Consider the following 13,107-nt stretch of genomic DNA (forward strand, 5'->3'; position numbering starts at 1 on the left):
TTCCCCATCATATCCTGCGAAACTATACTATGCAGTATAAATAGGTTTAAGATTATTATCTTCCTAGTAAATTACTCCTTTTTTATTAAGTAATATTCCTCTAGGTGTACCTGGATGGCTCAGGTTAAGTGTCCAACTCTTAGTTTCGGCTTAGGTCATGATCTCCTCAGTCATGAGATCATGCCCCGTGTCAGGCTGCACGCTTAGTGGTGAGTCTTCTTGAAGATTTTCTCTCTCCCTCTCCCTCTGCCTCTACCCTGCTCAAATAAATAAATCTTTTTAAAAAATAAATAATATTTCTCTTTAAATAGTTCTTTTTTTGCCATAAAATAAATTTTCTAATGTTGTAATTACAGCACAATTCTCTTGGTTAGTGTTCCCCCTCTATATATTTCTATACTCTCTATTTTTTAACTCTTTTGTGTCATTGTTGTGTTTTTGGTGTATTTTTAGTGGAATTCTGTTGTTTTGAACAGTGCAAGAGTCTTTTTGAACAGGGAAGTTTTAATTATTTATTAGAGTTATTGATGTACTTCAGGGGCTCTCAACTGGGGAGGATTTTTGTCTCCCACGGGCCGTTTGGCAATGTCTCGAGACATTCTGGTCTGGGGTGGTACTACTGGCATCTTAGAGGTAGAAACCAAGGATATGGCTAAACATCCTGCAGTGCTCAGAACAATCTTCCAGAACAAATAAGCACTTGACCCAAAATGTCCATAGTGGTGAGACTGAGAAATCCTGATTTATATGGACTTACTTCTATCATCTTATTTTGTGGAGATTTTTTTTTCTTGGCAGCCTTTGTCTTTGCTTCATTTTTTTCTTCTCTCTGGCTTTCGAGTGGCTTATCCATTCTTTTATTTACCCATATTGATTTGAAGTTCTGTGTTCTAGTTCTATTCTTTAACAATCACTCTTATACTTGTGATATGACTATTTATTTAACCAGTAAGTGTGGTGATTTAAAGTCTACATGGACCAGAATTTCTGGGATCTGAATATACTTGTTTGATTTCTAAATAAAGACTAGAAAAAGTGAAATGTTCTTCAATAAATGCATCAAGTAGAAATGATGTTTCTATGTTGTGGGCCAGTTCAACAAGACAGCTCGAGGTAGCGGTAGAACGCGAAAAGAAAAACACATGTAGGAGAAGCCTAGAGATGGCCAGATGCTAGATGGAGCCCCTTAAACACAGAGGCAAAGAAGGAAGGGATGGGGGCCAGAAGGCAAATTAATTCTGGGAACAACTCATCACGGCTCGACAAAAGTCACCAGGTGTTGTCCCAGTCGGTTGGGACTGAAATTTCAGCTGTTTAAAACAACTTTCCTGCTTCCATCTGTTAAATTTCAGGGTTTACTCTGGAAATCCTGCACAATTGTGAAGGTTTATACATGTATGATAGGATGGCTTGTGTTCTAAAAGTGAGCTTTTGATCTTTGCAGGTGAAGTTTAATAATTAATTCCAATGTCATTCTAACCTTCAAAAGCTTCCTAATTGCCTTAATCTTTTGGCTTTGATGGTTTCTAAGTGCTTCATGTCCTATTAATTGAGAGTTATTTAAAATATGTTATCTTATCCTCTCTCATTAGCCAGAATCCTAGTGATTATGTAATAAGTAATGAGAACCTCCAGAAAAAAGAAGTCCTTTTAGAATAAACGGTTCTCCTCTCTGGTCCTCAGAATAACACAACCACGGTGATCATGTGCTGTGCCCTGTGGTCTCATACCGTGTAATTGTCTGAATTCCATGTAGAAATCGGAAGTCTCACAGAGGTGCACACTCCTCTGGGGCCATAGTCTCTAGTGTCACTACACTTCTAACTGTCACCACCTCTTTGATTGCTGTTGTTAGACCCTCAGAGGAAAACCCCAGTAGAGACCAGCTGGAGAAAGTGGTTTTCTAGCTTGAAATTCAAGCCAACTATTTTGCCTAACGTCCGACCAAAGGAACCTGTCTCGTTCCTGGAGGACTGGCTGGCTGTGTTGGCTTGCTGAGAGGCTTACAGCACACTGTATGCCCTGTACAGACAGGAATTTCGATGCTAATTCTTGCCACATGTTACAACCATAAAGGACTCACTAGGATCCTAACCCTATTCCATGGAGGAGGGGGAGCAATACATTCTTTTTACTAGGGCATAAAGTTGTATATATGTCCATTTATTCATATGTTATTTCTATTGTTCAAATTATATATGCCAGAGCTTTCAGTTTGCTTCATCTGTCACAGACTGGTCATTGTGTGTTATTTATGACCACTATTATGTTTTTTCCGCTTTTTCCTCTACCTCCAGCAGTGGTTGCTTGATGTATTCTTATACTATTATCTGACACATATAGGTTTGTTTTATTGTTTTTATTATGGGGTTTGTAATTTAATTAATATAACTTAACCTGCTTTGTCCCATTTTATATTTGCCTTGAATTCTAATTTATTCAAGGTTACTCTTATCACTTCAATTTTCTTTTTGCTCACATTTGATTAATGTGCCTCTATGCATCCTTTTATTTTTTATCTCTGTCTGTATTTTGTTTTTGGTTTTAGCTTTGCTTCTTTGTGAGTGGTTTCCTGTTGAATTTGCTTTCTGATCCAATTTTAAATTCTTTTTAATTAGGTTGGGTAGGGGGAGATTAATATATTTACACTTGTGGTAAAAAAAACTAATAGTAAATATAGAGATTTTTAAATTAACAAATATATTTATTTAATTTGAAAGTCAAACGAACTCTAATTAAAGCATCTCTGTTTCCAGGATCTTTTGAGACTTATATTAACCCAGCTGAATGGGGAGGCTATTCTAAAATGAAGGCAGAAGAGGAATTCATGACACAAGAAAAAGAGATCAAAAGCCATGATTCTTGGCATCCAGTATTAAGTTCTTTCCAAAAGCTCATTCTCATTAAGTGTTGTAAAGAAGAGAAGGTAGGATCTTTTTTTTTTTAATTAAAGGAATATGTTATAGTTATTTCTGCTAATGCTCATCAGCCAGTTATGATTCATAACTGATTAGATTTATTTGTTTAGAGAGTAATAATGATCAAGTTTGGGAGAAGGTTCTAAGAAATAGAGACTCTGTGTTATTAATAGAACATAGTGTTCTATACAGAAAATGATGAAAGAAAAGGCTAGAGAGCCAGTCAGGAACCTGGTTATCCTTTCCTAGCATGCACCATTAGGAACTTATGCTCTCCAAAGAGGACAGTGATCTACTGGGGGGCATTAGCAGGGAATTGATGGGCCTTTCAGATCTTGGGAACAATGGAAAGAAGGCATTTGAAGAGAACAAAACCATAGTCACCAAGGCCAGTTTGAAGACGGTTGGACTTGTCTATGCAAGAAATTATGGCAGCCTGAATTAGGATAGAAGTAGTAGGTTGAAGAAATGGAGAGGAATGTGGAGATGAGACAATTGGTATGGCTCCCAATTTCTGCTTGGGTGCCAAAAGGGATAACTGTGTCAACAACTAAGCAAATGTGAGAGGAGAAGCATGTCAGAAAGATGTCATGGAGTCTGTAGTACCTGCCAGTTATCAGAGTATATAGCAGTCTAGAGACCAGTTAATATGTAGGTAGGAAACTCTAGAGAGAAATACAGGCTAGAAATAGAGAGTTGAGGATCATCAGCATTGAGCTGGGAAGTAAAACCATGGGAGTTGCTAGAATCACATAGGAAGAATGCATAATAAAATAAGAGGACAGGTGGGCAAAGGATGAAACCCTGAGAAGCACCAACTTTTAAAGGGCAGAAAGAAAGGATGAAAAGGAATAGTCACTGGGGCAAAAAGAACACAAGGAGAAAAAAGTGACGTGAAAACCAAGGAAGTACAGAGTTTCAGTAGCAAAAGTTATCAATAGAATGAATGAAGCGCTGCAGACAGTTTCAGTTTTTATATATACACAGATAGAATTCCCAACATCATTGATGATGATTCTAGTGATGAGTTTCAGGAGGCACAGGAGAAGAATGATGGTTGTTCCTATGAGAAATGAGAAAGAGAAAACTAACTGAAGAAAGCCTAAGCATAGCTGGGAGATACTGATGCTCTGTTGTAGGCTTTTCTGCCTTCTCTGTAGGAATACAGAAATTAGGTAGGGTTGGCCTGAGCCACAGATGATTGCAATAGAAGAATAGAGGATGCAATTGAGACTGTTAGTAAAAGTAGTACTAGAAAGAGGAAGAGATCTAAGGAAGGGCTTTTAGACTGGGAAAAAAGGAAAAACCTTGGAAGTTTCTTTGGGGGCAGATGTAGTTGGACTAGAGATACAGCCAAAAGGATGGGAGAGTTGTGATCAGCACTGAGTTAACATTTCTAATGCACAGTTCCAAGTGATGACAATATCCTGAGGGTGGCCATGGGTGTGGGTGACCGAGGAAGAGAAGAGATGATGTGTACTGGAGTTAGAGGTCAAGAAACTGTGAGGTTAGGATGTTGGATGGCCACATGGCCTCTAACAAGATGTTGGCAAGACAATGCCTAGGACACAGTTGAGAAATCACTGGAACAGATGTGTAATGGAGAGTAAGGCTATGATACAGGTGAAAAGTCTTCAGTGAATATGGGACAGTGGCTACCAGACTAGATGTTGACAAAAGATGAAAGGATAACTAAGAAGGATTGAAAGATTAAGACATTGAGGCTAGGAAATTCTAGACTATGAGAAATTTTGCAAGACATGCAGTCTGGTTTCTTCAACAAGAACACATTTTGTGTGTTTATTTTTCAAAGGGGAAGAAGAGATGAAGGATGAAACTTAATAGATCCAAAGAGACTTAGACAAACCAATTGATCTCTATGTATAAGTTTTATTTAGATCCTGATTTAAACATACTATATTTAAACACACACAGAGGCATTTATAATTTCATTAGGGGAAGGTAAACATTGGCTAGATATTTGGTGATATTAAGGAATTATTGTTAATGGTTTAGATGTGATTGGGGTACAGTGGTTATATGTTTTCTAAAGAGTCCTTATATTATAGAGACATATGCTGAGGATGAGATAATATGACACATGAGATTTGCTTCAAAATAATCCCAAGAAGTGGGAGAGTAGGTGGGTATATCAATGAAACAAGATTGGCCTTTTTTTGGTAAATGTTAAAACTAGGTAAAACATCAGGTTCATTAATCTCTGACTTATATGCATTTGAAGTTTTCATAGTAAAAAAAAATTACATCCTTGAACACCAGGACTCTCTCTCAACATCCCCCGAACAATTCTGTAAATGTGATCAAAGCTACAAATGATAGATACAGTAGTACAAAATTCACAGAGATTTAATTGAAAATTCTTACTAATACATTCAACCAAAGACCTTACTTGTGTTGTACTATCAAATAAAACTTGCTTTACATATCAACATGGAGGAGTCTGCAATTTGGATTAGGTTTCAGAAATGAAGAGCTGGATATGCACTCTAAAGAGGACAGCAACCTGAATCGGTCAAGACCACCAACAAAATCACCCTGAAGAGAAGATCCAAGCATGACAATGTTATACCAACATTCTCTCAAACAGATACACTGATCAAGGCATTTGGGAACAACCCTTACCCTGGTACTGATTCCAGGGAATGACTTGCTAAAGAAATTGGGGTTCCAGAGTAAAGAATCCAAGTTCTAAAGATCTGGAGCCCCTACCCAGAGAAAAAGAGAGTTTGAGAAAGCCTTAGAACAAGAACAAGACCAGAGATAAGATCCGTGCAATGAGAGACTGTTGTTCCCAGGTCTGTTCATAAGCAGAGCCCATTGGGTATCCAGTGTTTCTAAATGGTAGAGTCAATTGCTCCTTTGGGAGAAAGAGGATGTTCCAACACAGTGGCTTGTGTGAAATACTGTAAAATCTTGCATAAAATTCAGGCACCTTCAGAAACAGCATGTTTGGACCTGCTGATGAAACTTCATTTCAAAAAATTCTAAGTAGGGGTGCCTGGGTGGCTCAGTTGGTTGCACGTCTGACTTTTAATCTCATCTTGGGTCTTGATCTAAGGGTTGTGAGTTCAAGCCCTGCATTGGGCTCTATGCTGGTCCTGGAGCCTACTTAAAAAAAATTAAATTAAAATTGAATTAAATTAAAAACCTCTAAGTAAACCAGGTAGTAGGAGTCATTAGAACTGCAATAGGAAGTAGAATGCCTATCATTCCAACAATTCTTTCTTTGGCATCAGTCCAATCAATAGTTCTCAGGACAAGGTTATTAGAAATTTGAACTAGAAAGAAAAAAAAAGAAATTATCACTTAGATCAGAGGTGAATAAAGATTGCCTGATAGAGAATAATTCATCACCATACCGAAGCTAAGAAAAGTGCTGTATACCACTGTTCTCAAACTTTGGTGTGCATCAGAATCATCTAGAGGGCTTGCTAAAGCACAGAGACCTGGGCCCACCTCCCAGAGTTTCTGATTCAGCAGGTCTGGGCAACAGGCTAAAAATCTGCATTTCTACCAGTTTCCCAGATGATGATGAAACCATATTTTGTGAACCCCTCCCTTTAATGTGATTAAACACATATAAGGAGAAACAATCATTCTCAAAGCAGACGAATGAGGACGTAAAGACATATCACATGCAGCATTGTTGATTTCCAAGGCTGAATCTACTGAGAACCCTAACCTTAACAGTCCTGGTGTTTCAGTCCAGGCTTCCTCCACCTTGGGAAGGTGGCAACCTCTTTGAGAGCCAGGTTTTCTCTCTGTTGAAAACCACAGTGTAGACAGTCACCCAAGATGAAATCTTTTCAGAGCAACAGTTGCACAGCTTTCCCAAGTTGAGAAACACCAATTATAAGAATGCAATTTTACTTATGAACTATATGCTTAAAATGGTTAAGATGCTAAATTTTTTGTTATATGTATTTTACCACAATTCAATTAAAAAAAAAAAAGAACTTGCGTATGATGAGAAGTGTGAGTACTTGTATTCTAATATAACGCACAATGTCGCAGCCACCTGGGTCTTTACCCTTCATCTAATACACTATAGCTTAAATGAGGTTTGGCCACTCAGGAAGGATGAACAAGGGGTCATTATTCCCAAATGTTTAAAGCTTACCTTCTCGGCACAATGAAAGCAACAGGCAGGGAATTCTCAAAGACAGGGTCTCTCAAGAGTGAATTTGTGCACTATCAGCCCATCAGTACCTTCAAAAAAGTATTCACGTAAATTCAGGAATTCCATATAGCTTCTGATAGGGAAGATGAACTAAAAATGCTCTGAAGACCTCAGCCAGATACTGTCAAAGATCAAGCAGCAGGCCAGAAAAACGGTTCTTTTTTTTTTTTTTTTTAAAGATTTTATTTATTCATTTGAGAGAGAGAGAGAGACAGCCAGTGAGAGAGGGAACACAGCAGGGGCAGTGGGAGAGGAAGAAGCAGGCTCATAGCGGAGGAGCCTGATGTGGGGCTTGATCCCAGAACGCCGGGATCACGGCCTGAGCCGAAGGCAGACGCTTAACCGCTGTGCCACCCAGGCGCCCCCAGAAAAATGGTTCTAAGCAAGACATAATGGAGCCACATATGTCAGATTTGGGAAACTCCAGAAAGTGAGAGAGCGCCTAGCAAACGACTTGGTGATAAAGAGGGAAGAGACTACAAAGTCTCTGATCCTGCAGCCAGACATGGGATTTTCAGAGGGTGGTCTTGAAGAAATGCCTAACTCCCTAGATCATGGATGTGGGGAATTGGAAGCATTTCCACGTACATTCTTGCAGGATTGCCATAAAAATCTTGATGAGATTAAAACAGCAGAATTCCAGAAGGGTCACAGAAGTGGATCCATTCCAGCCTGTGATGTGGAAGGAACCTGAGGAGCGAGCAGGTCAGTGGACACTACCTAGGAAACTTCAGGAACATAGCACAGGAAGCACCTAGAGGAAGACCCCAAAATCACTTCCGGGTTAAGACAGCTGCAGGAGAACAAGACTTCCGTGGATGATGATGACTCTGAAAGCGAGGACAGTGTGGATACAGAGTGCACAGAAGCTGGAACTGAGCAACTGATAAGAAAGGCAGGGCAGGAAATCTTCCACACGCCTCCCAGCTTAGCTGTGCTGTGAGCCTTGGGGGGGGGCGGGGGTACACTCTCTATTCCGGCCACTACGTCAGTGGCGCTCATCAGGAAGCTAGCCTGCTTCACTCACACTGACTAGAATAACTAGAAGCCAAGAAGCCTCTTGGATTTGGAATAAGATAGCAGTTGTTAACATTATCTTTTATATGGACGAGATCTTTAATGCACCATTGGAAACAGCAGAGAACTTCTAGCCTCTTAGTATGAAAGTGAGGAGGACCATTTCGCAATGGTGGTGAGGCACACAGTTAGCTGGCATGTGCACATGCTCAGTTCTGTTGTTCTTGTTTTTAGTTTTTTTTAAAGATTTTGTTTATGAGAGAGAGAGCCTGAGGCTGGGGAAGGGGCAGAGGGAGAGGGAGAAGCAGACTCCGCTGCTGAGCGAGGTTGGGGGGAGTGTTGTTGGGTGGATCCCAGGACCCTGGGATCATGACCTGAGTTGAAGGCAGAAGCTTAACTGATGGAGCCACCCAGGCACCCCTTATACTCAGTTCTATTGTATTACCTCTTCCTCCACCTGGGAATCATGAATCTTATCACTGGAGGGACAAACAGCCAAATCAAAACACAGGAAACTACCTGCTAATTCCACAGGAAACTTCCACTCTATAGCTGTAACTGCTGCATTTCCTTTCTGTATTTTATGTACTTAACCATATTCTTGGAAATATGCATTTCCGGATATATATTAGATAGACTTGAGCCTAACCAAGGGTATTTTGTGCAAATTTATTTTTCTGCATATTTGAAATGCTTCATAAAATCAGTTCATACACGAGAAATTGCACATGTAACCAATAGTTTGTGATCTTTCATTAATAAAGCCATCGGAAACCTGTATCTCTATATAATATTTATGGCAGTTTGTCCTGTTTACAAAAGAAATATTTCTTCAACGTTTTGAGTTCAAAAACCTTTCATGAGTGTGTTACCACTTTTATATTTACATAACAGCCCCAAGAAATAAATTATTGGTGCTTTGTATATTGTTATTTTCTCTAAACTCTAAGCACTTTTTTGTCAAAGTAAAAAGCAAATTAATAGGTCATACTATCAAAAATATTTTTAAAAATAATAATGAAGAAACTGATGTTGAAATTGTATTTAGTCACACAATGACATAGCTAAAACTAAGCTCAAAACCCCCTTGGCCCTGTTGCAGGGCTGTCCCTTTTAGCCCATGCCACCTTTATAGTCAGTACCACAATATATCCTCATTTAAGTGGGCAGTCATGTAAACATCTTTTCCCAGACTGGCCACAGAAGGATGTAATCCAAGGCCATAGCCCTGAATTAAGTTGAGATGTCCCCTGTCCCAACAACAAGAACAACAAAAAACATGCAAGAATTGTTTGGACAAGGTGATGTCAATGCCTAATGGAGGACGAATGTTAAAGCAGGGCTGCTGCTCACAGTTGTGGTAGATGTGCACTGCACAACCCTTAAGGGAGTCATTTGCATTGTAGATACTGTAGTTTTGGTTGTATATTTATCATTACAGCTTTCTGGCACAAGTATCTTGAAGAAGGGACATCTTTTCCCATCTCACACAAAGGCTCCATGTGGGCTAGAGAGGGAGAGTGTCTGCAAGAGCAGGCATGGGGTAAGCAGTTTAGGATAGGATCTGTAAAGGAAACACATCAGTGTAGGAAGTGGTCAGACAGGGTTATGATCATCAGGGCTGAGGCTGGTTCCCAAGAAGGGTCAGAAGAGGCTGATGAGTAAAATGAGAGAGGAAGATAGGGAGACAATATATGGTGTCAGTTCTAGAAGCTGGCTTATGAAGGGAAGCAAAGAAAGGAAATAGCTGGGAAGGGAGCAGCAATCAAGGGAAGGCTTTGTTTTGGTTTTAAGAATAGGAGACAGTAGAACCCAACTGTATGATGATAAGAAGATCTGGTGGGAGGGAGTCAATAGTGTAGAAAGAGACAAGGGAAGGACTGAAAGTAAAGTCCACGAGAATGCGAGAAGGATGGGACAGAAGGAGGCTAGGATGGGGCAACAGCAGGTCTGGAGATGGATGGAATGACAAGGGACTTTCCTCTCATCCACTAGTCAGCTTGCTCCGTGAGGTCAGGGGAACCATGGCTGCCGGCAGTCACGTGGTGCACAAATCCAGTAGGAAGAAGGATACCTAATCAGGAGAGAATGAGTGCAGAACAACAGGGCACCCGCTCTGAGAAGTTAACGGGGAGAAATAAGATAGAATTATGAAGGATCCTCATCCAACATACTATTTTTAAAATATTTTTCTTTTCAACTTTCAGGTGGTTTTTGCTCTTACAGACTTTGTAATAGAAAATCTTGGAAAACACTTTATAGAGACACCACCTGTGGACCTGCCCACTCTGTATCAAGACATGTCATATAACACTCCCCTGGTATTTATCTTAAGCACAGGCTCGGATCCTATGGGCGCATTCCAGAGGTTTGCCCGGGACAGCGGGTATTCAGAACGGTAAGGTCACATTGTGCCATTTTTATAATTCATAGGAACATCTCCTTGTTAAAATTTGCCCTTTTTCTTCCCTCTGTGGAGTGTGAACGCCTACATTTAGGTATACCTTACTAAATAAATTAAGATACATTAATATTTAGCTATGTCTATTGTTAAAATGGGGTCAAAAATAATAAAAGCAGATGTAAACTTCATTCGAACAAAGGGAAGATTGTCCAAAATGTATAGTAAGCTAGTGGAATAGTGATTAAAACTTATTTGTTATTTAAGACATGCTTTTAATGTAACTGTAAAAGGACTAGTTTACTCCGTATGAAATGTGCGAAAAATTCCAGGGCTCCTTATGTTGTCTCATCAGTCTCATCTACCCTGCTGAATAATAGGGGCAGGGGGAAGTTTAAATTTGCACATTTACATTACTTATTTTCTTTTGATTTAAATGTCTCCAGGGTAAGTTGATTTGGTTTCTTTCTCAAAAAAGGTCAGTCTTCCTGACTTCTCCTTTTTCCCCCAGTCCTCCCCAAAATGGTGTTCAGATAGGTAGGGAAGTGCACAAGACCACAGGTTGTCAGGGGAGAGTAGGGGGCTCATATGTACAAGGTAATTTCCAGCCTTGACACCTGACAGGCCCCTCCATGGAATGGCTGGTCTGGCCTTTTCCCTGGTCGGGGGATTATAAGATGATGGGTCCTGTCTGTTCACTTGAAGTTCATAGTCTGCACTAGTCAGCCTTCTCCAGAGAAACAGACCCAATTTTGGAAGGAAGGAAGGAAGGAAGGAAGGAAGGAAGGAAGGAGGGAAGGGAGAAAGAGAGAAAGAAAGAAAATGTCCTATAGTATATGTTATTATATACATATATAATTATAACATATAATTATTATATATATATGAAATTTGCTTACATGATTATGGAGGCTGAGAAGTCCCAAAATTTGCAGTCAGTAAGGTGGAAAGAATTACAGTATAAAGAAAGGTAGGGCACTTACACTAAATCCAAGATAGCAGTGACCTGGGGAAGTGAAGGTTGGGGAATGAGACAGAAGTGAACAAGGAGGAGTACACCGCAGGTTCAGATCATGTAGACAGTGTTTTATTTCCTAAGCTGGGTTGTGGGTGCATGAATATTCATTATATTAACCTTACAGCTTTTGTATGGCTCAAATATTTCATAGTAAGTATTAAACATAAAAGAATTCAAGATAATCGGAAAATGGGGAGAAATGTTAATAGGTAGTTAATATGTGCTAAGTTCTTGATGTATTCAAGAAGAAAAAAGAAGTACAGAATAACTCTGTTGGCCTTAGGAAAACTTGTGTTTGAGTAGACATGTTGAAGTTTTAAGGGCAAACACCAGAATAATAAATAATTTATAGCGTCCAAGCCAGCAGAGGAACAAAAGACTATGTAGTGCAATATTCTAATCCAACAGATAGGAAAGAAGAAAAATAAATTCAAAGATAAAGTATAGTAAACCAAAAGTCAAACCAAAATAGAGAAATCGATCCAAATACCTAAATAAGTATAAAAATCTTACCTGTGAAAAGATAAATATGACAAAATTGGATTTTAAAAACATTCAGCTATATGCTACTTAGAAAAGGCATGAACAATACAAAGACAACATAGGAAAGTAGAAAATAAAGAGAGACTATGCAAATACTAACCATAAGAAAGCATTAATAGTTCCAATGTATATCACAAAATAGAGTTGGCAGCAAAAAATAATATTAGGGATAAAGAGGGCAACTCTATGATATACAAAAAAACCTACAAACAAAAAACACCGATTGTACAATTGTACACAGCTAACAAAGCTTGAAATCTATAAAGCAAAAACTAGAGAAACCGATATAAGGAGAAATTGATAAATTAACATTAATGTGGAAAATTTTAATACATCTCTAATAGAAACTATTATAAAGAACAAAAAAAGTTCCAGAACTGCTAAGAATATAAAATATTCAGACAATAAATTTAACAGTGAAATTAATGACCTTTGATCTTTACACTCAATACATAGAGCAAATGCAAGTTCTTCAAGTACACACGGAGCATTTAAGAATTAACCATGTGCTAAGACATATTTCAAAAATACAATAAACTTAATCCCTGACACAATTAATATTCAAAATCAATCTTAAAAGTTAATTTTTTCAATATTTGGAAAACCAAAAATGCCCTTTTGAACAACTCCTCTATTAAAGGGAAATCATAAGGGAAATTTTCCAATAAGTGGAAGTACATAAAAAAAAATATTATATACCAAAAACCAGTAAAGTATAGTAATGAGGCACTTAGCTGTAAATTTATGAATATTTAAGGACTTCTGGTCCAGAAATGTCAGACTAAGAACTCAGACTAATATTCCCACTAAGAACAACTAGAAACCTTGAACAAAATATATTTTTAAAAATGCTTGAAGCTTTGGAGAATGAAGAAAATAGTAAGGAATAGTCAAGAGACGAAGAAAACCCAGTACAATAAGTCCTGTACTCACGGAGAGGCATCAGAAGAGGAGGCAAAGAGCTGAGAAGCTGAGCAAAACTTTTCATTGATTAAAGGGACAAAGGGGA

General features: G+C 38.7%; 1 protein-coding gene across 1 annotated transcript in view; it reads left to right on the forward strand.

The window, feature by feature from the left end:
* DNAH6 (dynein axonemal heavy chain 6) overlaps positions 1–13,107 on the forward strand; it is a 201,300-nt gene that overhangs the window by 157,318 nt on the left and 30,875 nt on the right. The window contains exons 63-64 of the mRNA XM_026481835.4: positions 2,757–2,926; positions 10,344–10,534. Of these exons, the coding sequence (XP_026337620.3) occupies positions 2,757–2,926; positions 10,344–10,534 (361 nt within the window). The remainder of the gene's footprint in view (positions 1–2,756; positions 2,927–10,343; positions 10,535–13,107) is intronic.

Source organism: Ursus arctos, unplaced genomic scaffold (genome assembly GCF_023065955.2).
Source record: "Ursus arctos isolate Adak ecotype North America unplaced genomic scaffold, UrsArc2.0 scaffold_8, whole genome shotgun sequence".
In the NCBI taxonomy this organism is placed as follows: domain Eukaryota; kingdom Metazoa; phylum Chordata; class Mammalia; order Carnivora; family Ursidae; genus Ursus; species Ursus arctos.